This window comes from Synchiropus splendidus, chromosome 10 (assembly GCF_027744825.2).
Source record: "Synchiropus splendidus isolate RoL2022-P1 chromosome 10, RoL_Sspl_1.0, whole genome shotgun sequence".
Lineage (NCBI taxonomy): Eukaryota > Metazoa > Chordata > Actinopteri > Syngnathiformes > Callionymidae > Synchiropus > Synchiropus splendidus.
Genome location: NC_071343.1, coordinates 12,732,872 through 12,755,406, shown reverse-complemented (window position 1 = coordinate 12,755,406; position 22,535 = coordinate 12,732,872). Strand labels below are relative to the sequence as shown.

Below are 22,535 nucleotides of genomic sequence, written 5' to 3'. Positions count from 1 at the left end.
GGTTTCAAATGTCATTTTTTCTTGCATTAAAAAGTATGGAATTGGATCATTTCAGACCAAAAAAAGAATGACTTACTGAGGATTTTATTTTTGATTTTTGCAGCCGCAGTTTTGGTCTGTTTCATCGTATTTGAGGGTGTTGGAGGAAACATGATGACAACCTGAAAGAACATCAGATACAATCATGTTGAGCATTTGTGTTCACTCTGTATACAGGTATATACGAGATTTTGAGTGGTTTTAAGTCATAACGAAGAACTTTGCAGTTGTAAAAATGATCAAACGACAGATATCAAGTTACCATTATTATTGCTCGGTAACCGTGGATTTAAGAATGTCAACTATAAGAGTGGGCGTTACATATTCATGTTTTAAGCAAATTTGTGCATAAAAACTGCAAATAGCAGCGTCCCAAACTTTTGTAACCTACTGAACACAATAACGATGGTCGCATGGAAGCATTATATAGGTGTTGACGTGCTAAAATCGCGAGCTCCGATCTTCCTTCCTCGTCCTTTGGTTGTCATGAAGGCAATTGTGTGCAGGGCACTCGGTCGGAAGGCTTACGATTTCACTTACTTTAAATAAAAATTGCCCCAGGCGCGTCCAACCTGCTTGAAAAACGTCTCATAAACACTGCAAAGCTACGAGGACTGCTGGTATAAAACCGCTTCACATTTCAAATCGAGGCGAGTGCATCGCAGGGCGCCCTCGTGGGCACCCCTCGTCCAATCAGCGACGGAGGGCTACAGCGCATGCGTTTCAGCCCACTGACGTCATCTGCGAGCGCCTTGAAAACATTTTCTTCTTTTTATCTTAAAATAATGCACAATTGCAAGCCAATTGTACACTTTTTTTTTGCAAAAAATCTCGGAAGAAAATGTTTTTTTGGCTCAGACCGCTGTTGTTTTACTGCATTGATAGAGTGCTGGGTGGTCAGTGAACCTTTTAAATTATTTTATTTGAATCTATTTTTAATATAACATAATCCAAATACGATGCAAGGGACAGTCGTGTTAAAATGAATCTTCATGCTTTTGATGTTCTTTAGCTGTGGACGAAGTTTTGTAGTAATAGCTAATGTAGTTGAGTAGCTATGCCAAGTTATTTATTTACCTGGTTAAAGTAAACAATACAGGTTGTACAGGTTTGTCATGTAGTGTAAACGCCCACTATGCGTTCATGATTTTCCACAAATATGATAACCGTGCGTTCTCCATCAACTAATATGCCTTTTTTTATTTCGCCAATATGTTCATTCGGATGACAGAACGCCTCAGGTTTGATCGATTTCTCTGCTCCGCTAGTCAGGTCTTGCCCGTGATCGACTCGCTGCTCTGTTTATCAAAGGCGACTCTGTTTGGATACTTCTCTTGAAGTGTTCAGCGGTTTTCTGGAACGTCGCAAAGCTCCCAACAGCGATGTCGCATTCCTGAGTAAATGGGTATTTATAAATCTTCGCATTAATAGATGCCATTTCGAAACGATGTCCACATATCAAGGTTGCTACGGCTAACCCGCTAGTTAGCATGTCTTGCTTACCTTCTGCGTCTCCATACGGTTTCACATTTGCGGCTGTTGGGCAAATGTTGTCGGGGAAGTTGTTTTTATTGCTTTTAAATGTTGATAATGAACTAAGGTGCTGACAATTCATTTACAAGTTATTGGTGCCTTCATGACTACAGTATAGTTTAGCCAGAACCGGGATTTAAACTTCCCTACTTTACTCTCTAGACGTTGTTCTACTTAATTTAAAAGGACTTTTACTTGTCGATTAGCGGCCGATGCTCAGCTGTCAAATAGGCCGGAAGCAGCGGCCTGTTGTGATCACATGACTGGTGGGAGACTTCAATGCTGCTACTTCTGCTATTTGCGATTGGAAATAACTCGCGAAGCTCAACTTGAAGAGTAAGTTCCAGATGTGCCAATGTATTTGTAGAGACTGGTAGATTAGCGACGTAATGTCAATTAAAGGTCAACTTGACGTTGTTCATGTGACTTTATGCGATCAGCCGACTTTAACTAGGAGATCACACGATCCATTCATCTCATGTGTTCTGGAGAATTTGCCCTACAATCCGGTCAATTTGATGATCATGCCCATAATTTTATGTACATATTCACTTGCCTTTGAGATGTAGATGTTTTGTTTTTAAATGACTCATCGATTGACGTAACAGGAGTCGGTCTGTTCGACTCGATAAATAACAGCTGTTAAAGGGATTTAATAAGAAGTAATAAGTCGTACCTTCGGGTTGTTGTGGTGAATACGTGATGTGAAATTGAAATTTGTGAGAAAGATATTGAGGGGGACAGCAAGGTGTCATCTTTCACTTTCGTGAGTGTCCTAATATTTCACCATCGTGTTCAGGAAATGTGTCTCTTGATATGGTTTATTGCGTGCTCAAGTTTGAATACCTCTCTCACCCATAAAACAGCAGCTGATCAGTTGTTGAGCCATAATATTGAACTTACCCTCTTCAGTTAATGTTAAAAGAAGTGCTCTCATTAGTTCCAGGGTTCTTGGTAAAAGGTTGTTATATTAAGTGCTCTTATTATCCTCCATAAAAACCAATAGGGGGAGTCATGCTTCCTTAGATGCTTCCCCTCTCTATTGTTTATGTTGCTCTCAGAACTTTTTAAATTGAGTGTCTTGTGTTAGTCTATTTTATGTTATTGATTTTTTTTTCTTTGGGATTACTTCAGTTGCATGATTTGGTAATCAGGTTGTATGTTTAAATAAAAAGATTCATACTGTACAAAATCAATGAAATTCTGAGATCATATCTGGCCAAGTTGAAGACTACAATCTCTTGAACTGCAGCTCTAAGTTTTGCCTATGTTCAATGGTCAGAAGATCTGTGGAAGCACGAGTGCGAAGTCCTCAGAATGAGAGTGAGAAGAGGTGCCACAAAGTTTAGTGTCTTGTCTGAAGCCATGAAAACTGTATGGTAATACTTTAATTAACATTTTAAGTGTTATAGTGGCATGTTGGTCCGACAACACAAGGGGCGTCTCTGTAGATCCCAAGCAGATAATTGAGACTAAAACAAACAGCAGACGTTTCTCACCACCCTGCCATCACGTAACACAATACAAACAGTTTCTTACATGTAAAATGCAAGTTTGTTTAAATTGAGTGTCTTGATAATGCGATTAAACATTGACAAAGCAAACTTGTGCACAGGACGTGTCAACAACACTATGACAATTCAGTACTTGTTGCGATGGTTATTGTGTTGCTGAGGAAGGATTCAGTTCAGACAACATTGTTCAGTGTGTTTTCACCATTTATCTGCCATCTTGGTAGTTTGTTGAAAAGCTGTCGTTGGAAACACGGCTAATGAAGAATGAATGAAGAGACAGTGACATTTTTTTCAATCCCTTGTTTTTGTCAAGAAGGAGGAAGAGTGATATGGCAGCCGACGACAAGTCCTCATCTTCCTCTTCGACAGAATGGAACGTCGAGCCACCTACTACATCACCTGCGAGCCCATCCCATCTGACCCACTTCAAACCACTCACCCCTGAGCAGGATGACCCCCCCCTCCGCTCAGCGTACAGTTCTTTTGTCAACCTGTTTCGCTTCAACAACAAAGGTCGGTCTGACTTGACGCAGTGTGTTTCTATCATACTTATTTTACATTTTCAATTCATGCCAGGAGCGGCACTCGTGTCTCATGATGACGTTTCCAAAACAAACTCAAATGCAAGTTGCACTATCTGGTGATAGTGAAGATGAAGTTAGTGAAACAAAAATGTCCATTTATTAGATTTTCTAGTTCTAATCAAAAGCATTTTTTGTTGGTTATCAATTCTACGAATATGTCAAATCTGTTTTACGTTTTTACTATAACCAACATGGGGAGCAAATACTGAAGTATATCATAAGATTTTCATTATATTTCAACTTTAATTTTTATTTAACTTTAACAACTTTAATAGTCATCCTTGGTCATGTGACCATGCTTTTCCTTTCAATCACATGACCAAACCAAACACCCTAATATCAGTGAAGCAATTTCCTCTTGAAGTTCTTGAAGTTTTTTTTCAGTTTGACCAAAGAAGTTGTTTTTGTTCTTTGGCCTCATTTCTTCATGTCTGTCATACAAGTAAAGCTTAAGTGTGTAAACCTTGCTTCCATTGCTTTTAACTGGCTAAATCGTTTTTCCGAAACTCCAAAATCAATGACCACTGAGGTTTGGTATTGACTGGTGCAGTTTAAAAGACATGTCTGATCAGAAAAGGGAAATACAGTCATTTCACATGAACCAGATTATATCGAGGTTTGGAATCAAAGGATGGAGTGTTACCTGATGAGCTCTGTCATGAATGAATTAACAGTTATTTCAATCTCACATTCAACTTGATCTGAGGGATGAAAAAGGTGCAGTGAGGAACCTTAACCCCGTTCTGTTTTCCCCACCTGTCTGTCAGAAAGTCAGTTATAATGATGTGTGTATGAAACTCTCTAGTCCAGCTGGATAGAGAGCATCAGATCTGAGTCAAAATACGATTATTCCTATTTATAGTTATTTTTGGCATGCAGAAACTGTGTGATTTATAGTTTATTTAAAATAGTATGACGCCTTAAATACCTTGTTTGCAAGAAAGATGGGACCTATTTTTGAACGTTTTTTTTTTTTTTTTTTTTTTTTTTTTTTTTTTTTCCTCCACTCTAATCCAGAGGAGGGACGTCCCCCATCAACTGTTCCAGAAAAGCCAGACGTGCCATCCCCTTCTCCTCAGTCAGAGAGGAGAAGCTGGTCCACCAGTCCTTCCCCCTCACTCTACGGCGCAAGACAGAGAAAGCAACATTCCGATCAACTTCGGCGCACATCCTCGGCATCAGGTAAAGACGCACTCAAACACTGAACTGCACTTTTTTAATGTCAATTTTATGTCATGCAACTTAAAAATCAGTGATGTTTTTTTTACCTCCTCAAAGGTCTACCCTTCTGCACAGCTGTAATTTTGCACATCTTTGAATAGCCTAAGTGAAAATCTCTGACAACTATCAAATTTATTGGGAGAAAATCAAATCAGCAGGCTTCATTTTCCTGACAGTTTAATCGTGGTTGATTGAATTTTAAGCTGTCTGTGTCCGAGCTAGTTAATCAACAGCCACTGATAAGACAATGGATAGTGCGTTGTGGATGACTCCAGTGTTTTTGTCTGAACTTTCACGTCTTACTTTTAGACTTATTATCTTTCACAGTATAATTGTATTATTAAAACACAAGGTCCAATCTTCTCAGAAAGATGGGTTTGTGATGCATTTATAGATGGACAAAACATAGCAAACAGTATATCAGTGGCTCACAGTTATAGATTGATACAATGTAATAAGCAGAGTACGAATAAAAAATAAATAAATATTCAAACTGATTGTGGAAAATCAAAGCCCTGAACTGTACAACTTGTTTAAACACTGTATTTCCAAATAATTTGGGAAGTTACGACTGTGTAGGTCAAGTCATTTCTATCTGCCTTGTTGGTGGTTTGGCTTTCAACCACTTGTGTGTAATTGTATTTTAGCTGGCATCAAATATTTGTAAATATTTGTCTTTTTGTTGGCACAATACGAGGTTTAATGTTTAATGTAATCTAAATCATTCCAATATGTTGTCCGCATCTCTGACGCGACGTCCTTCCAACATGTCAGCAGAGTATATGGAAGTGATTACTCTGGATTTTCTCCTGCATGACCCGCTTTTTGTTTCCTCCATTTGCATATATATTGGTTCTGGTGTTACATAATTATCATAGGAGATTCAATTTTTATGTTTTATTTCTGTGACTGTTTATCACGGTTATTGTCGAAAATATCTTTCATAAATTCAAATTTGTTGACTCCTCCTGTAAATGTAAAGAAGTCGAAACAGGATGAGTATTTTTTGTGGGGTTACTTTTTTTTTTTACTGTTGTTTTTAACACTGAAAGGATGAATGTTTGCTTGTTCCCTAAAAAGCTGTAATGTCGGCTCTTATGTCTTCTCTGATTACAGTGGATTGGCCAGGTGAGACATCAGCGTGGTTTGCTGCAAACGCTTGTGTTTACTTTAAATACCGTGACAGTTTTGCTTTGATTTCTTGAGGCATGCGGGCGAGTGTGATTGCCTTTTTTGGTTGGGTTGTTTCCCCACACAACACTAATAATTGCCAGTTAAATTCAGGGTAAGTTTAAATACTAACCTGAGTATGTGGTATTTTTTGCATTTATTCTGCATTCATCTTTGACAATATGTTACCTAGTAAACATTTTTGTGTGTGTCATGATGGTCTGTTTGCAGATGGCAGCCGCAAGTCAGACACGCCACTGAGCAACCACGACCCTCGAACTGCTGTGCAGCTTCGCACTGTTCTGAAGAGGTTAAAAGAGATAATGGAGGGGAAAAGCCAGGTAATATTTTTGTGTTCTCTTGGGTGTTAATGTATTCCATGCTCAATCCAATTTTTATGTGGGTTTGATTTCTCTGGTATAGGACAGCGATCTCAAGCAGTACTGGATGCCAGACAGCCAGTGTAAAGAGTGCTACGACTGCCACGAGAAGTTCACCACCTTCCGTCGGCGGCACCACTGCAGACTGTGTGGCCAGATCTTCTGCAGCCGCTGTTGCAACCAGGAAATCCCTGGGAAGTTTATGGGCTACACAGGTAACACGCAGGAATAAAGTTTCACTGATCACACCGCGCTGTTTTTCACTGTTTTATTCTCTCAGATCTGTCATACATACATGCAACACTTTCCACTTTTTTAACTGTAGCCATTTTAAATCAAAGGATATGATGTTATATTTATGGGCCTAACCTTGCCTCACAATGTCACGCTATGTCCTGTGAATGCAGGAGACCTCCGGGCGTGTACATACTGCCGCAAAATTGCCCTCAGCTACGCTCACTCAGCTGAGTCCGGCTCCATCGGTGAGGACCTGAGCGTGTTGTCGGACTCCTGCTCTGTGTCGGTGTTGGAGCCCAGCGAACCTCGGACGCCAGTGGGAGGGCGTAAAGCTAGTCGCAACATCTTCCTAGAGGAAGACCTGGCCTGGCAGAGGTACAGAGCAGAGCTCAGGACTTCGATTATGACTTGACTGCATGATACAATTCATGTATCCTTGCATGTTTGATTGATCATCTTCTCTGAGTTACTGTTTAAATTCAATGAATTACCGCTAGATTTATGTCAAAGTGACTTATTTACTGACATGTGTTGCGTTAATGCAAAAGCCTTTATTGGGTTTCCCTTCAGTCTGTTATGGGTTGACCTCTCATATATAAGTGACGATGAGGTGACAAAAGAATCACTGCCTGCCTGCGTGTGTGTGTGCGTGTTTTAAGGGCTTCTCTTCCAAATAAATGCATTGGATGAAGCTTCAAAATGATTCTGTGCTTGTGTGCTTGCATGCTTTGTCCTCTCTCCATGTGCATGGTTGACACTAAATTTAATCATGGCGGCAACTTATTTATACATATGAAATTGGACTCTGCACAGGATGTAACTTGCTTGTGACAGCTATTTGATGTGATATAAACCACTTATCAGTTCTCTGGTAGTGTGAAAGTTAATAAATGTGAATAATAGAAGTGATTTGGGGCTGCTTCCGTAAAGGACTGAAGTCAGATCACCGGGATTTAGCATTTGCTTGATCAACCATGGCCTGGAAGGTGGTTAATGAAATGAATGCTTGAGCACATCTTATGAAAGAGATTGCAAAACATTCATTTAGCTGTGCTTTAAGTGAGATCTCCTTTTATTCTGCATGCTCTCTTGCTCATTTTCTCTGCCAACCTGCCTCAAAGTATATCTGTCCTCTCTCCTGGCATAGAAAAACTCCTATTGGGATGAGAAAAACGTGAGTCTTGCTGTTGGTTTATTATCATTCATTTTTCCCCCCACAACTTTCTAAGACTAACGCGCCTTCATAAGGAAAATAAAACTTTCTGCATGCTCCAATTTTCATTTAATTCTAATGTAGTCATTGAGGGTTGTTGATGAGTTGGATATTGAGGAGTTTTTTGTGGTTTCTTTGCCAGTATGATTCACCAGGAGCCTCAGAACAGTGGACTTTCCAGGTTGTCGACACTCAAAGAAGACATTGGGAAGTCTCCAGCTCGGAAGAGGTATGTGAGGCTGTGAAGTATAAAGTAAGGACTGACCATAGAGCTAACACACGGAGGACACACAAGCTATAGTGTTTTGTCTCAGCACACGAATGTTTATATTTTGTCATCCACCAGTTTAGGCCAATGAATTATATGATTTTTTTTTCCTTCATATTGTGAAAGATGAACCTGAATTAGATGAAGAGCGTCCAATATTACCTGGATATTTCTGTCATGGATGTTCCGTTCTGAAGCTCTTGTGATAGCGAAGAGGATGTTACATTTGATCAGGCTGAGGACAAGTGCAGCATGATGTGATGAATTATATGCCACTCTAATAGATTTAATTTGATCAATCATGTGGTATTTTCCCCAAAAGAGTGGAAAGATGAAAGATTAAATTTCTGGTTGGTCTTATTTTCTAAAATCTCAACTATTTTAGCGCATGGATCTCATGGTTGAATAAGATTTAGGCTTTTCCCTAAATGCTATATGTATTGATACTCAATCTAGACTCACTTACAAAAGCTAATGCAGTTACTGGATTCATAATGAATACATTTCATAATTAATAAATTGACATAATTACTCACTTTAATATGTAACTAAAAAAAAAGATCTAATTTATGTTGAGTCAGAGAGAGATCCAGAGATGAGTGCTGCATAAAATGCTTGGATTGGGTGACATTACATTGTACAATGTGGTGCCTATTGAATCAGTCGGCTGATTCAGACTCCTTGTGAAGAAAAAAATATCTGGGTTGACTATTCATCAAAATGAATCTCTTCAAGTCCAATATATAACTTTAGTGTCTAAATGTAGTGATGATCTTGTGAATGAATTTGCAATATATATGGTGTGATATTTCTGTCTGCAACAGGTCTGCCAGCGTAACTAATCTTTCCCTTGATCGGGCCGGAGCCTCCATGGTGCCTTCCTACAACAGCTCAGTTAGTCCGCCAACAAGTCGAGCCATGTCGGGGACCAAGAGTGGAGGCAAGCTGGACCACAGCGAGGAGGAACGGAAGAGTATCCTGGTCAGTTATTCCGCTGCGCCACTTGAACGTTAGCAGCTTTAAAACACGCTTTCTGGTTGGATTTTTTTTTCCCACTGACATTGATTTTAAATCACCTGCGGTCACTTCTTGCAGGACTCATCTCAGTTGAAGGACTTGTGGAAGAAGATATGCCACAACAGCACAGGGATGGAGTTTCAGGACCACAGATACTGGCTGAGGACGTACCCCAACTGCATTGTGGGGAAAGAACTAGTGAACTGGCTGCTTAGGAATGGCACCATGTCCACAAGGTACCGTCCTATATTTACTGCCGACACGAGCAGAAGACATTATAGAAACATTTCTGATTGCTGTTTTAGTTTCTCCTCTATATGAGTGAATATCTTCCTGTGCGTCGCAGGGCCCAGGCCATTGCCATTGGTCAAGCTTTAGTGGACGGCCGCTGGCTGGACTGTGTCACTCATCATGACCAACTATTCAGAGATGAATATGCTCTCTATCGGCCTTTGCAGGTAAATACTATGTGTCTTTTTGATCTTTGCGATTCCAAGCACATGTCCCGCAACAAGGTCCTTCAGCTGATTCGAGGTGACGTCTGTGTTTGCTCTTCAGAGTACAGAGTTCTCAGAAACGCCGTCTCCAGACAGCGACAGCCTAAACTCGCTGGAGGGCCATTCTGAGCCGTCCTGGTTCAAGGACATCAAATTTGATGACAGCGACACAGAGCAGCTGGCCGATGAAACCAATTACACAATGCTGAGTACGTATCACATGCTTGGCTGTTCTCGAAAATCTTTATTCGCTCACCGACTGCTATACTTTGCACTGTGCTGACCAACTTTTTGGAGGGTTCCAGCGGGTGCCGCTCATTGACTGTCTGTGTGTGCAGACTCTGCCAGCCCCAGTAAGAGGACATCCGTCAGCAGTTTCCAGTCAGTGATGGACAGTGACTCAGCGGCCTCCATCAACCTCAACATGGAGCAAAACAATGTCAATTTCCACATCAAGAAACAATCCAAATACCCACACGTGCCTGCTTCTTCAGAACAGAAAGGTGTTTTTTTACTCTCACTTTTTAACTCTCGCCTGTGCTGAACCTGTTTTGCCTCTTAATGTCTTTTCAAACATTCATGTCAATATTTAGCAGAAACGTAACCTATTGATAATGACTACTGCTGTTGTTGATTCAAAGTACTGCGTGAAAATAGCTGTGTTCAACTACGATGAATCACAAGTTAAATACTATTTGCTGGCAATGTTGTTTCATAGGACATTGCACGCTGTTATTGTGGAGCCTTTCTCAGCTACATACGTAGGATGAGGAGAGAGGGGCCACAGAGGTCAGGTCCTACACATAAGCATGCAGCATATTTAGGGACTCCAGTTAGTCTCAAGGTTTCTGTGTCTTCAAGACAAAAGTTTCTGCCACCAGATAATCATATTAACATTAGAATACTAGTGGTTGTCTGAGTCTGAATTTGAAGCAACATAAACTTGAGAATTTGTGAGAGTAAAGGTGAAGCTTGGTGAAAGATCTGTTAAGACTTTATTGAGCCTGTTATGAGGAAATTCACTTGACAAAAGCAGCACTACACGTGAAAGAAAAAAGTGAATCGGGGTCTGACACTTCAATCACGTCATAAATGTTGACTTGGGGTGTCAAACTCATTCAGATCAGGAGCCAATACATGAAGTGACAGGCCAAACTAAATGTATTTTTATTGAATACTGTTTTCACAAGAAGCATCTCTGTGTCTGCTACTGACTCTGCATCATAACAGGGGAGATGGTTTTCAGATGAATTGTAATTGCCACTTGCTAGAGAACAGCTTACAGTGAAGCTTAAACTTTGTCATCATTGTTAGCATGATATTGACATGTGCTGAAGGTGATAATGTTTTTTTGCATTTTAATTTGAATCAGTTCCACATTTTTACAACTCAATTGAGCCTCATGAAAACGTTTTAGCGGCTCCATTTGGCCCCGGGATTAACACAACCTTATCTTTTTAGAAACCCTGAATATAAATGTGAGTATTGAGAATTTGTCAGAATTAATTATTCTAATTTAATTGTGATTATTTTTTTGTAAATATTGTATGTAAGCCTTTCCTCTTGTGCCCATTCTTGCTCAGCTGAAATCCTGGTGTCTGAGGACGGGGGACAGAACATTGTCATCAGCGATGCCTTCATCAAAGGTAGGACGTCGATGGTTTGAAACTGGCCGCACACATGACCAAACGTTGATTCGGTGCACCTGCAGAATCTCTGTTCAACCGCCGTGTGGAGGAGAAGGCTAAGGAGCTGCTCTTCACTCCACTGGGGTGGCACCACAGCTCTCTGGACCAGCTCCGAGAGGAGAACGGAGAGAAGAAGGCCATGGAGAGGCTCCTGTGTGTGGTTGCTATTTGTTGTTGTTAATGTTGTTTTTCTTTAACTAAGTAAAATGGATGTTATTTTATTCAAAAAACATGCATTACACTGGATATATGTTTATGTGGATGAATGTCTTGATAACAAAATTACAAAACTCAAACTTCTTGCCTGAATAAAGGCAGACTAAATGCACCACACTATGATATGATCATGTCAGTTAGTGCTAACTGTTTTTTTTTTTTAAATCAATGTTTTTATTGTTGTCTGTTCTGTTCTGTTGTTTAACTTGAAAATGTTTGTTCAGCTCTGCCAACCACAGCCACATGATGGCGCTCCTGCAGCAGCTGCTGTACAGTGAGTCTCTGTCTCTCTCCTGGAGGGACATCATTGTCCCCGTGGTCTGCCAGGTGGTCCAGACAGTGCGGCCTGATGTCCGAAACTGTGACGACGACATGGACATACGCCAGCTGGTTCATGTGAAGAAGGTGTGCGCATCCAAGCAATGATAAATGAATCGCTGTCTTCACTTTCATCAAGCAACTAACAGCTCTGTTTGTGGTTTAGATTCCGGGCGGTCGCAAGTTCGACTCCGGTGTGGTTAATGGATTTGTTTGCACAAAGAACATCGCCCACAAAAAGGTATGTGATTGTTTGTGGTCAGTTCAATGTCTCCATTTTGTGTTATAGACACATTCACCTTGACATCAAGACAATAAGAAGTCTAGATCGGTTCTGATATCACAGTGTGTTATATGAGACCCGTGAGTGAAGTTCCAGCTGTGGACCAACACAGCAGTGACGTGTGTCTCTGTCACCATTTTATATTGGTAGGAGCTAGAAAAAGAGCAGCTGATAAGTCTCTGCCATGTGTATCAGTGAGCCACAGCCTCACGGTTTCTCCTCACACGAATCAATGAGAGTGGTAAAGTAACCAGTAACCCAGACAGACACCAACATGAGCTTTTCTGTGCAACAAAGCAAACCATTCATGGTGGTCATAATGTTAACATCCTTGTGTGGTCAACATAACAGAGCCTTCTGTGTTTTTTTTGTCACCAGATGAATGCCTATATCAAGAACCCCAAGATTCTGTTGCTGAAATGTTCCATAGAGTATCTTTACCGAGAGGAGACCAAGTTCACCTGCATCGACCCCATCGTGCTCCAGGTCAGTCAGTGAGCGCTGCAACTGCGGCTCAGCCTCGACAGACACTTAATGCATGTTGGAGACGGGAAGTTTTTGAATGAATTACTTAATGTGTAGTTCAATTTGCATCTTTAGAACCTTTCTAGTTGCATTGCCTTTAAATTAAAGTAATTCAATTCTTGTTTTTTCAGATTTCAGGAAGTTATTTTAGATCATTTTATTAATACTGTTATATGCCAGGTAGTTGCAATTTTTATTGTTTCACCTAACTGCTCAGATGTCATTTCAAATGTATTCTGAAGAGTTAAAATGTCACTTAGGTCAGGGGTTCTTAACCTTTTTTGATCTTGTCACTGTGATTTCTGATTTGAGAATGACTGATTTCATTTGTGTTCAATGACCATACATACATGTAAACAAACCAAAACCTTGTACCGTGGCATGAAACCATTTGATCAGCACAAGATATTTGTCCAACCAGCAGCAGAACCAGGTGCAAGTCATGTTCTGTTGACAAAATCTGAAGAACTGTACATTATGAATGAAATTCTGAATAAAATGAATATAATAAAACGACATCTAAATATCATAAATCTTTCCTCTTACATAAATAAACTCTAAAATAAGATAAGTCAAGTGTAAATGAAAGTATCGCTCTACTTTTTTAAAAAGATGATCCAACAGGTGAACAGTTTTAACTGTTGGGCCGACATCACGTTATCATTTTCCAGAACTTCTCCATGGTTGGTAACTATCACAAATTTGCAGCTGTCAAGTCAATTCAGTGACTCACTACTGCCACCATACGTGGCAAGTGTATTAAAACCGAGTGTCTCGCGGCCCAGAGATGTAAAACAAAAAACTTCTCGGGGCGCTCTGGTGGTGGCGCTTTCGGTCCAACCATGGGCCCCGGCCCTATGCTCGAGAATCACTGACTTAGGTGACAACTCTACATCCACTAGGCCTGAAGTGAGTCATCATTGTTGCAGGAGCGGGAGTTTCTTAAAAACTACGTCCAGCGCATCGTGGATGTTCGGCCCAACCTGGTGCTGGTGGAGAAGACGGTGTCTCGGATCGCTCAGGACATGCTGCTGGAACACGGCATCACTCTCGTCATCAACGTCAAACCTGTCCGTATGAAGAAATCGTTTCACCATTTTATGCGTCTTCTAAAACGTGTGTCATTGTGTAGCAAGTTCTGGAGCGGGTGAGCCGAATGACCCAGGGTGACCTGGTGATGTCCATGGACCAACTCCTGACCAAACCTCGCCTTGGGACCTGCCACAAGTTCTATATGCAGCCGTTCACTTTAGCCAATAGTAAGCGACTTTCATAGGCATCATTTTTAAGACACAAACGTGATCATTCCTTTCTCATTCCAGACAATGTGAAGACTCTGATGTTCTTCGAGGGCTGTGCTCCTCACCTGGGATGTTCGATCAAGCTGCGGGGCGCCGCGGAATACGAGCTGGCCAGAGTGAAGGAGATCCTGATGCTGATGTTGTGCGTGGCCTACCACTCACAGCTTGAAATCTCCTTCCTCATGGATGAGTTTGCCATGCCGCCCAGTTTGACCCAGTCCACCTCCCTGCCCTGCCTGCTGGAGAGCACCTCAGCCGTTGAGGACACCGAAGAGGAGAGAGACACACTCACAGATGACACGACTGCGGAGGCTGATACTGATGTCTCTACCGTGGTGGCCCCGCCTGAAGGCGAAGGCTTCTCTCACGAGTCTCTGTTCCTACCTGAAGAAAAGGACAAGCCGAAGCCTAAATCCTCTTCTGTGCAGTCAGAGGAAGCCGGAGAGTCTTTAACCTCATCGCCGTTCTCCAGCTTTCCGGACCCCTCGCTCCTCGTCTCCCCACCCTTCCTCATGGAGGAGGACCTGCATTCGAATTCTGAGAAAGAGGAAGTCCGGGAAGAGTCCCTGGAGGATGAGGACGCTTCATCGATGCCAACACCCAGATTGTTCCGTGACCCTCTGCAGGATGACACGGGACTGTTTGTGGCCGAGCAGGTGGCTTCTTCTGATGACCGCCTCAAGTCCATCGCCGCTGTTTTCAAGCAGGAACTGAAGGATATCATCCTCTGTATCTCGCCGTTTATTACCTTCAAGGAACCATTTCTTCTGACTCCAGTTGGCATGCACTGCCCCAGCCGGGATTACTTTCCTGAGCAGGTACCAGCTATAGTTTTCTACTTCTCGTTGCACTTACTCATTGACCCATCTTTTGGCAGGTTTACCTCTCTCTGCTGTTGGACAAAGACTACAAGGAGCTGGACGGGCGCAGAAAGCGCCTCCTCCTCAAAGACTCCCCTCCTTCCTCCCTGATTGGCCAGCAGATAAACGGCGGCGTGAAACAAAAGCCCATTGACGTCCTCCCCTGTCACAGCCTGACCAGCACTCGCATCGTGGATCAGCTGAGTAACAACCAGGATCTGGCCAAGATGCTCGCCGAGTACAGAGCCAAGGGCGGCCGGATTAGGCAACGAGAAGCGAGCGACCCGTTCAACGCCTCACAGAATCTGACCAACGGGCACGGCAGGGCTGAAGAGCAGAAGCAGCCAGTGAAGGCCGACAGTGAAGAGGAGAAGCCGAACAAACAGAATGACATCAGCTGGGCGCCAAAGGTGAGCAGAAGAGACAGATGCCCTCGGTCACAAAACAAGCTCTCTGCATCTCTGCGTCTCTTTTTGTCTCCCTCCACAGCTGGACTGCCTCAACCCGGTGAACCATCAGAGACTGTGTGTTCTGTTCAGCAGTTCGTCCGCTCAGTCCAGCAACTCCCCAAACCCCTGCGTCAGCCCTTGGTAAGCTGCCTTGGCTTCTTTTTTAAAAGATCTGTGTTTTCTTTCTAGACTGTGCAGGACAGAATTCACAGCATCTGTGCTGAACACGACTTTCATTTTCTCTTCCTTCATAAGGATCGTCACCATGGAGTTTTACGGCAAGAACGACCTCTCTCTTGGCGTCTTCTTGGAGAGATACTGTTTTCGGTGAGAAACGACGACATAAATGTGAGAAGAACATGTTTACGACTCCTGTCTTCAGTCCTTCCTACCAGTGCCCCAGCATCTTCTGTGAGACCCCCATGGTTCATCACATCCGCCGCTTTGTGCACGGCAACGGTTGCGTGCAGATCGTGCTGAAGGAGCTGGACTCTCCTGTCCCCGGTTACCAGCACACCATCCTCAACTACTCCTGGTGCCGCATCTGCAAACAGGTCAGCGGTCTCTGTGTCTTGTTGGCATCATAGTGACCTCCAGAGAAAAAGCCCCACCTCTGAAGGGGTGCATTCATGTTATTTAGTTCTCTCTGCTTATCAGGTTTTCTATTTTATTATTTTTAGCAAAATGTAAAATAAAAAATGTTAAATAAAAAAGATTAAATAATCATTTTAGCCTTGTCGTGTCTGAATAATCTCTTCATTGTATTTTCAGGTCACTCCGGTGGTTCCTCTCTCGAACGACTCGTGGGCCATGTCCTTTGCCAAGTACCTGGAGCTGCGTTTCTATGGTCACCAGTACACCAGGAGAGCCAACGCCGAGCCTTGCGGTCACTCCATTCACCAAGATTACCACCAGTATTTCTCCTACAACCAGATGGTGGCGTCGTTCAGGTCAGTTGTGTTTGGTGTGGGTGGTGCAGAGAAGAATAGAGAAACACACTGGTGTTTTGAGACTGGAGTTCATGGATCTATGTTCTGTCCGCAGTTATATTTCCGTGCGACTGTTGGAGATTTGCCTTCCTCGACCAAAGATCTTCATCAGGAATTTGGGGCCCAGCAAGAGCAACCTGCAACAGGACCTCAAGGACTTCTCTCAAAAGTAAAGGTTGATGATTCTAGGTTCAGACGTGGCCGTTTGCTGACTGCTCTCTGTCAGAGTGTCTCAGGTGTACGTGGCTATAGACGACCGTCTGACTTCCCTGAAGACTGACACCTTCAGTAAGACGCGAGAGGAGAAGATGGAGGACCTGTTTGCTCAGAAAGATGTAGGTTTGATCCCGCCAAGGTCACGGCTGCTCTGCTTGTTGCTGATGTTGCGACTTTGTGCAGATGGAGGAGGCAGAGCTGCGCAGCTGGATCGAGAAGCTGCAGGCGCGACTGCAGTCCTGTGTTCTAGACTCGCCGCAGCAGCTCCAGACAGTGCTGGAGTCACTGGTGATGAAGAAGCAGAGCCTGTGTGAGATGCTGCAGTCGTGGAACAACAGGTTTGGAGTGCAACCGCTGGGCTGAAGCAGGGTGTGATGTTGGCTTCCTGTCTGTCAGGCTGCAGGAGCTGTTCCAGCAGGAGAAGGGCCGGAAGCGGCTGTCAGTGCCACCCAGCCCGGGCCGACACCGGCAGACCAACGACGAGAGCAAGGTGAGCGCCCACGTTCCTGAGCTCTGCTCCAAAGGTCTGACACACTTCTGTGACGGCAGAACGCCCTGGACTCTTCGCCCCGGAACTCCTCGCCCGTGGTCCAGAATGGTGACAAAGGTGAGCTGAGGTTCAAGTGAAGCTGATCAGGCTTACTCACGTGTTAGTCCCTCCGACAGAGGATCGCTACCTGAACACCATCCCGTCCACATCCTCCCTGCTGCCGTCGCCTGGGGAGCTGGGAGCCGAACCCATGACGCCCTGCCCTTCCTTCACAGAGCAGGACTCCGTCAGCCTCCCGGAGGGTGAGCCTGCGCTCTCTGGTTTGAGTCGCAAGGTGGCGCCTGTTATGTTATGTTATGCCTTGACATGTCACAGATGTTTTTGACGGACACTTGCTGGGCTCCACTGACAGCCAGGTGAAGGAGAAGTCCACCATGAAGGCCATCCTCGCCAACTTCCTGCCGGGGAACAGCTTCAACCCCATCCCCTTCCCCTTGTAGGTTCTGCTGCCCAGTGGTGTGACCACTCACGAGGTCACCGTCTCTGACGTGTCTGTGTGTGTGTGTGCAGTGATCCCGACAAACACTACCTGATGCAGGAGCACGAGCGTGTGCCCATTGCCGTATGTGAGAAGGAGCCCAGCTCCATCATCGCCTTTGCTCTCAGGTGACCACCAGACCTCGTGGCTTCTTCTGCTCACGACACTCTTGATTCACTCTCAGTCACTTCCAGTTGTAAGGAGTACAAGACGGCGCTGGAGGAACTGTCGAAGGACTCGAACGTGGCGGTGGAGGAGTCTCCCGGCGTCAGGTACGGACAGATCTTCTAGAGATGTGACGTCGAACTTGCCTTGTCAGTTCTGTCTTCCTCCCTTGCAGCGCCAGGAGCAGCCCGGCCAGACCGAGCGAGTCGGCTTCATCCCAGCCGAGCCGCTCCAGCATGGACACGGATCCGCTCAGTACGTCTGCGGTCGCGCGGCGGCTCTGACCTGCCGCTCTCTTTCATGTCCCTCTTTCCTCCGCAGAGGATGCAGACCTGGCGGACAAGCAGAAGAAGGTCACCCAGAACCCTCACATCGAGCTGCGTGAGTCCCCAGCTGAGCGACCGTGAAGCGATGAGCAGGCGGCACGGGCTGGTGTTGTGTGTTTCTGTCGCCGCTGCAGAGTTCTCCGACGCCAACGCCAAGTTCTACTGCCGGATCTACTATGCCGAGGAGTTCCACAAGATGCGTGAGGAGATCATGGAGAGCTCGGAGGAGGACTTCATCCGCTCGCTCTCCCACTGTGTCAACTGGCAGGCCAGAGGAGGGAAGTCTGGAGCTGTTTTCTACGCCACAGAAGGTCAGTCTTGAGTCACTATGATGGTAGTGTGGTCCCAAACGCTGCTGCCACCTGCTGCCTGAGTGAGCACATTGCACTCAGAAGATGTGTAACACTAGTTATAGAGGTAAGGTTTGGGAAGATAAGCAGACCAAAATCTTGTCTTGTGTTTGAAGATGACCGGTTCATCCTGAAGCAGATGCCTCGACTGGAAGTCCAGTCCTTCCTGGACTTCGCGCCGCACTACTTCACCTACATCACTGGAGCCGTGCAGCAGAAAGTAAATCCTTATTTCTGGAGAATCTCTTCCAAGTCTCAATCCTGAGCATCCCTCTGCTCTTCCTCAGAGGCCGACGGCGCTGGCCAAGATTCTGGGTGTTTACCGCATCGGCTACAAGAACTCGCAGAACAACACGGAGAAGAAGCTGGACCTGCTGGTGATGGAGAACCTGTTTTACGGGAGGAAGATGGCTCAGGTGATGACGGCTTCACGAGGTGTTTGAGAGTCCATCTGTGACGGCGGGTTTTCATCTCCGGTGAAGGTGTTCGACCTGAAAGGCTCTTTGAGGAATCGGAATGTGAAGACCGACACGGGGAAGGAGAGCTGCGAGGTGGTTCTGCTGGACGAGAACCTCCTGAAGCTGATCCATGACAACCCTCTTTACATCCGCTCGCACTGCAAGTCGGTGCTGCGCGCCGCCATTCACAGCGACGCCTACTTCCTGTCCAGCCATTTCATCATCGATTACTCCCTGCTGGTGGGACGAGACGACGCCACCGACCAGCTGGTGGTCGGGATCATCGGTGAGGAGACAAGACAACCTGAGGTGGACCGTCGCTAATAATGGATTCCCAATGTTGACTGGCTGTTGGTTCGCAGATTACATCCGGACGTTCACTTGGGACAAGAAAATCGAGATGGTGGTGAAATACACTGGAATCCTGGGGGGTCAAGGTGAGGTGACTTCAGAGCGTCTTCTAAAGGCTGCGCTTATAATAACGTAAAACTTAGGTGTAACAATGTCTGTTTCAATCTGTAAGCTAGTTAGTTGTTTACATTTTTCACTTTTACAATTCACTTTTTTCCTTCAGATATAAACAGTAGTCGTAGTCAGATTCACTGTTCCTCTTAACAACAAATCCACTGTTTAAAATTCATCTCAAGAGACGCCACATTTTTCCCCTCCATGTTAAATGTCCATCACCTTCTAAAGGCCCTTCTGTTAGACTGACTAACTTGTTCTTCTTCCTCTCTGACCCGTTCCCAGGTAAGATGCCCACGGTAGTCTCCCCCGACCTGTACCGCACTCGCTTCTGCGAGGCCATGGACAAGTACTTCCTGATGGTTCCGGACCACTGGACCGGCCTGGGAATGAACTGCTGATCCCAGTGCCGCAACACAACAACAAACTTTCGGAGTCCCAAAACATTTCCATACAACAAGCACACTGGACCATGTAAATATTTTATTGATCGCGCCATTCCTCCGACACTTTTAATCACTTGAGATGTTTTTTAATCCATAGAGCCAAAGTATCCACTCCAGTTTTGTTACCGTGACACGAGTCCGCCACTTTCAGAAAGTAAATTGTGACTTTAGAGTTTGTTAATGTACAGAAATTATGTAATTATTAAAAGATTATTGACACTGATCGTCCTGGAGGTTGGTTTCGTCCACGCTGACTTGACGTTTGATGCCCACAGCGACAGGTTTATCCTCAGGAAGAAGTGGGATAATGGCCAGAAAAGAGCAACAAAACACGTTGAAATGTTATTTTTAATCATGGTACAGTTGGTATCAAACAAAGATGGAGTTGACAGAGCGCCCTCTGCGGGTCGTACTGCATCAGGAACTGGCGTGAGAAACCTCATCAGACGCACTGGGGCGATTGTCAGGTCCAGTGACGTTTGTCAATAATACTGGCAGACTGTGCTCATCATCATCATCATCATCAGGCAGTTCGCAGCTTTTAATTTAAAATAAATTCATTATTATACACATAGTTCGTTCACTGCCATCGCGACTGTTGTCTTCCGTACAAAGTCAACGTTATATACAAAAGGAGTTTCATATCAGTACCAAATGTGACATCCTTGCTCCCAAACACACGCGCACACACACACACCTGGAGTCAACACATTAAATAAAAATAAAAAAATCTAAACCAAAAAGTCGTGAGAAGTTCCCCGGAATATTACGAGCTTGTAGGATAAACGCCTTGCAACTTAATACCGAGAGTTGGAACAGCTGTGTGTGTGTGTAGAAGGGGAAATGAACGTTTACAGTCGAGTTGGTTTTGGTGTTGTTAGGACAACTGATACAACAAATATAACAGAAGTTGGAGGTGAAGTAACAAAGCCATCGAATCATGGAAGATAATTATAGATAAGTTCATTCAAACCCCAAAAATGGTGTCTATCTGGAGCAGATATGTGCGTTGACCATCTTAACGCTTGAAGCACCGAGTTGGATGCAGCAAGTCCCATATAATCCAGACGGGGAAATGATCGCCACCTTCATCGGGGCTCGCTGTCCAGTGGCCACCAGCACAGGATGCAAACGCATTCAGAACTTTTATTTAAACTGTATCTTATTTAACGTCGAAATGCGGGTTCGGCCTCTTTGATGACGCCAAACGAAATATGAGAAAAAAAAAACATCAAGGCACTGGACACATTTTAGACAATGGCACATAGCTTTCAGACACAGCGAGGTCAAAGCGGGTCTGGGGCTGGTGGGCACCTTGTGCTGCTGGACTTCGACCATCCTGTGTCAGCACTGCGGCAATTTAAATCCTAATCTGGTTTGGATTCGCAACCTTCCAGACGAGGACGAACCCTGACGCACCGTGTGGCAGATTCTGAACCCTGTTTTCGTCACCATGGCAGCGGTCTCTTTAAACGGTGAAATCTTTGTGCTTTGTTTGAGCCACTGGATTTTAATACCGACCCGTCTTCCAGGTTTTGACTTTGACGGGTAGAATATTGAACTTTTGAGGTCGTTGTTGGTGCTCAAACTAATCCCACCTTCATCATTAAGGCAGTGAGTCGATTCATAGGTTGGTAGCTGAGAGTCAGAATGGTGTGGAAAGTAAACAGTCCAAGGATCGACCCCTGTGGTACCCCTAAGTTAACTTGGCTTGGTGGTTCTGTGACCTGAACCCATCTGGAACAGACTGCTGGTTCAGTACCGGACTAATGGAGTGAGAACAGTGCGAGCGCGAGGCATCACGTTTCAGGCTGCTATTGGAACCAGCAGAAGACCGAGGTTCACGCGAGTTTTTGGTCCGACACATGGAGAATTTTAAGGGGCAAAAAGGGTTAAAGAACGCGTCTGTACAAAGAGTTAAAAATGGCTTTTTGTTCTGAGAGGATCCTCGTCTCACAGACGAGCGGCAGCACAGACAAAGTACCGAGGTTGTTTTGGATTCAAGCACCCGTGGAGGAAGTGAGGTCGACACAAACATGCAAACCATCGGTGACCCGGACCCGGTGCCTCCTGCCGGAGGACGGTGCGCAGGTCATTCCGGGCAGTGCAGCGGCTCCATTCAGTGTTGGTGGAAAAAGAAGTGAGGTGGATTTCCAGCGCGGAGATCTGTACAAGGCTCCTGCCCGGTATTCCTGAATGCTTCCTGGAATATTCCCGTCTCTGCTCTGAGTTCTCCGGAGTGAGGCGCAAACTTGGCAGAGCAGAGTTTGTTTGCAGGCGTCAGAAGGTTTCCGAGTCCTCCGAGTCGTTCTCTGTGGTTCCCTCGCTGGAGGGCCCTGAGGGGTTCCTGGGGCTGCGGGGCCCCCGAGGACCAGCGGCCGGGCTTTTACCCACCTTGTGTGGAAGCTGCCTCAGGAGGGAACCTGGAGAGGGCGCTCCAGAGCTGCAAGGGGAGCAGAAAGGCATCATGGTAGCCAGAATGAGAGCCAGACAGTCGGCCACCTCTCTGCTAGGAGCACAAGCCAGAGCAGGGGTCAGACCTGGGGGGAGAGAGAGAGAGAAGGAGGAGGGAGGAAGAGAGACAGACGGGGGGGTAGGGGAGTGGCGAGACAAGGACGAAGCAGGGAAGGCAAAGCGGAAGACAAAGGAGGGATGAAGCAGCCAACCATTAGAGTCCAGCCAGCAGACGCAGTCATAAAACTCGGACACGGGGGGGCGACATAGAGCAAACGCGAACAAACAAAGCAGCTGCACAACAGAACAAAATCCAACTCTCTTG

At 44.9% G+C, this 22,535-nt stretch overlaps 3 protein-coding genes across 16 annotated transcripts in view; 1 reads left to right on the top strand and 2 right to left on the bottom strand.

Annotated features, from left to right (window-relative positions):
- Positions 1–1,950, bottom strand: part of sgo2 (shugoshin 2) — a 6,020-nt gene extending 4,070 nt beyond the window's left edge. For 2 of the 4 annotated variants that reach the window (XM_053876928.1, XM_053876929.1), the window contains exons 1-2: positions 580–723; positions 77–161 (exon numbers count right to left, since the gene is read on the bottom strand). In XM_053876928.1, the coding sequence (XP_053732903.1) occupies positions 77–152 (76 nt within the window). In that variant the 5' untranslated portion in view covers positions 153–161; positions 580–723. Of the gene's footprint in view, positions 1–76; positions 162–430; positions 488–579; positions 724–1,542 lie in introns of those variants that run through there. The other 2 variants (XM_053876927.1, XM_053876925.1) reach the window with 2 other exon arrangements.
- On the top strand, positions 785–19,995 carry pikfyve (phosphoinositide kinase, FYVE finger containing). Of its 9 annotated transcripts, none has more exons than XM_053876914.1 (43): positions 785–935; positions 3,400–3,599; positions 4,688–4,852; positions 6,293–6,402; positions 6,485–6,656; positions 6,849–7,053; positions 7,826–7,852; positions 8,034–8,120; positions 8,984–9,140; positions 9,255–9,412; positions 9,523–9,634; positions 9,735–9,882; positions 10,012–10,176; positions 11,257–11,319; positions 11,385–11,514; positions 11,802–11,982; positions 12,062–12,136; positions 12,557–12,664; positions 13,633–13,773; positions 13,836–13,962; positions 14,026–14,822; positions 14,882–15,274; positions 15,354–15,454; positions 15,569–15,640; positions 15,696–15,867; positions 16,085–16,263; positions 16,358–16,471; positions 16,529–16,637; positions 16,702–16,856; positions 16,915–17,008; positions 17,068–17,125; positions 17,185–17,310; positions 17,384–17,504; positions 17,579–17,674; positions 17,741–17,818; positions 17,887–17,966; positions 18,033–18,092; positions 18,172–18,348; positions 18,504–18,607; positions 18,675–18,803; positions 18,870–19,131; positions 19,208–19,282; positions 19,596–19,995. In XM_053876914.1, exons 2-43 carry the CDS (start codon positions 3,416–3,418, stop codon positions 19,709–19,711), a joined length of 6,183 nt encoding a protein of 2,060 aa, XP_053732889.1. In that variant the 5' UTR covers positions 785–935; positions 3,400–3,415; the 3' UTR covers positions 19,712–19,995. The 9 variants fall into 9 exon arrangements, with proteins under 9 accessions (XP_053732889.1, XP_053732890.1, XP_053732891.1 ...); XM_053876915.1 differs by having other exon boundaries at positions 798–935; positions 3,403–3,599; XM_053876916.1 differs by lacking the exon at positions 785–935 and adding an exon at positions 985–1,436 and having other exon boundaries at positions 3,403–3,599.
- Positions 19,188–22,535, bottom strand: part of ankrd44 (ankyrin repeat domain 44) — a 19,443-nt gene continuing 16,095 nt past the window's right edge. Inside the window, exon 28 of one of the 3 annotated variants that reach the window (XM_053876922.1) lies at positions 19,188–22,296. In XM_053876922.1, coding sequence (XP_053732897.1) covers positions 22,037–22,296 — 260 coding nt within the window. In that variant the 3' untranslated portion in view covers positions 19,188–22,036. The remainder of the gene's footprint in view (positions 22,297–22,535) is intronic. The other 2 variants (XM_053876923.1, XM_053876924.1) reach the window with 2 other exon arrangements.

Coding starts and splice junctions, on each gene's coding strand:
- pikfyve (XM_053876908.1), top strand. CDS start 1,832: ATGACTGGTGGGAGACTTCAATGCTGCTACTTCTGCTATTTGCGATTG. Junction 7,853..8,033: donor CCTATTGGGATGAGAAAAAC/GTGAGTCTTGCT, acceptor TTTCTTTGCCAG/TATGATTCACCAGGAGCCTC. Junction 13,774..13,835: donor TCGTCATCAACGTCAAACCT/GTCCGTATGAAG, acceptor GTCATTGTGTAG/CAAGTTCTGGAGCGGGTGAG.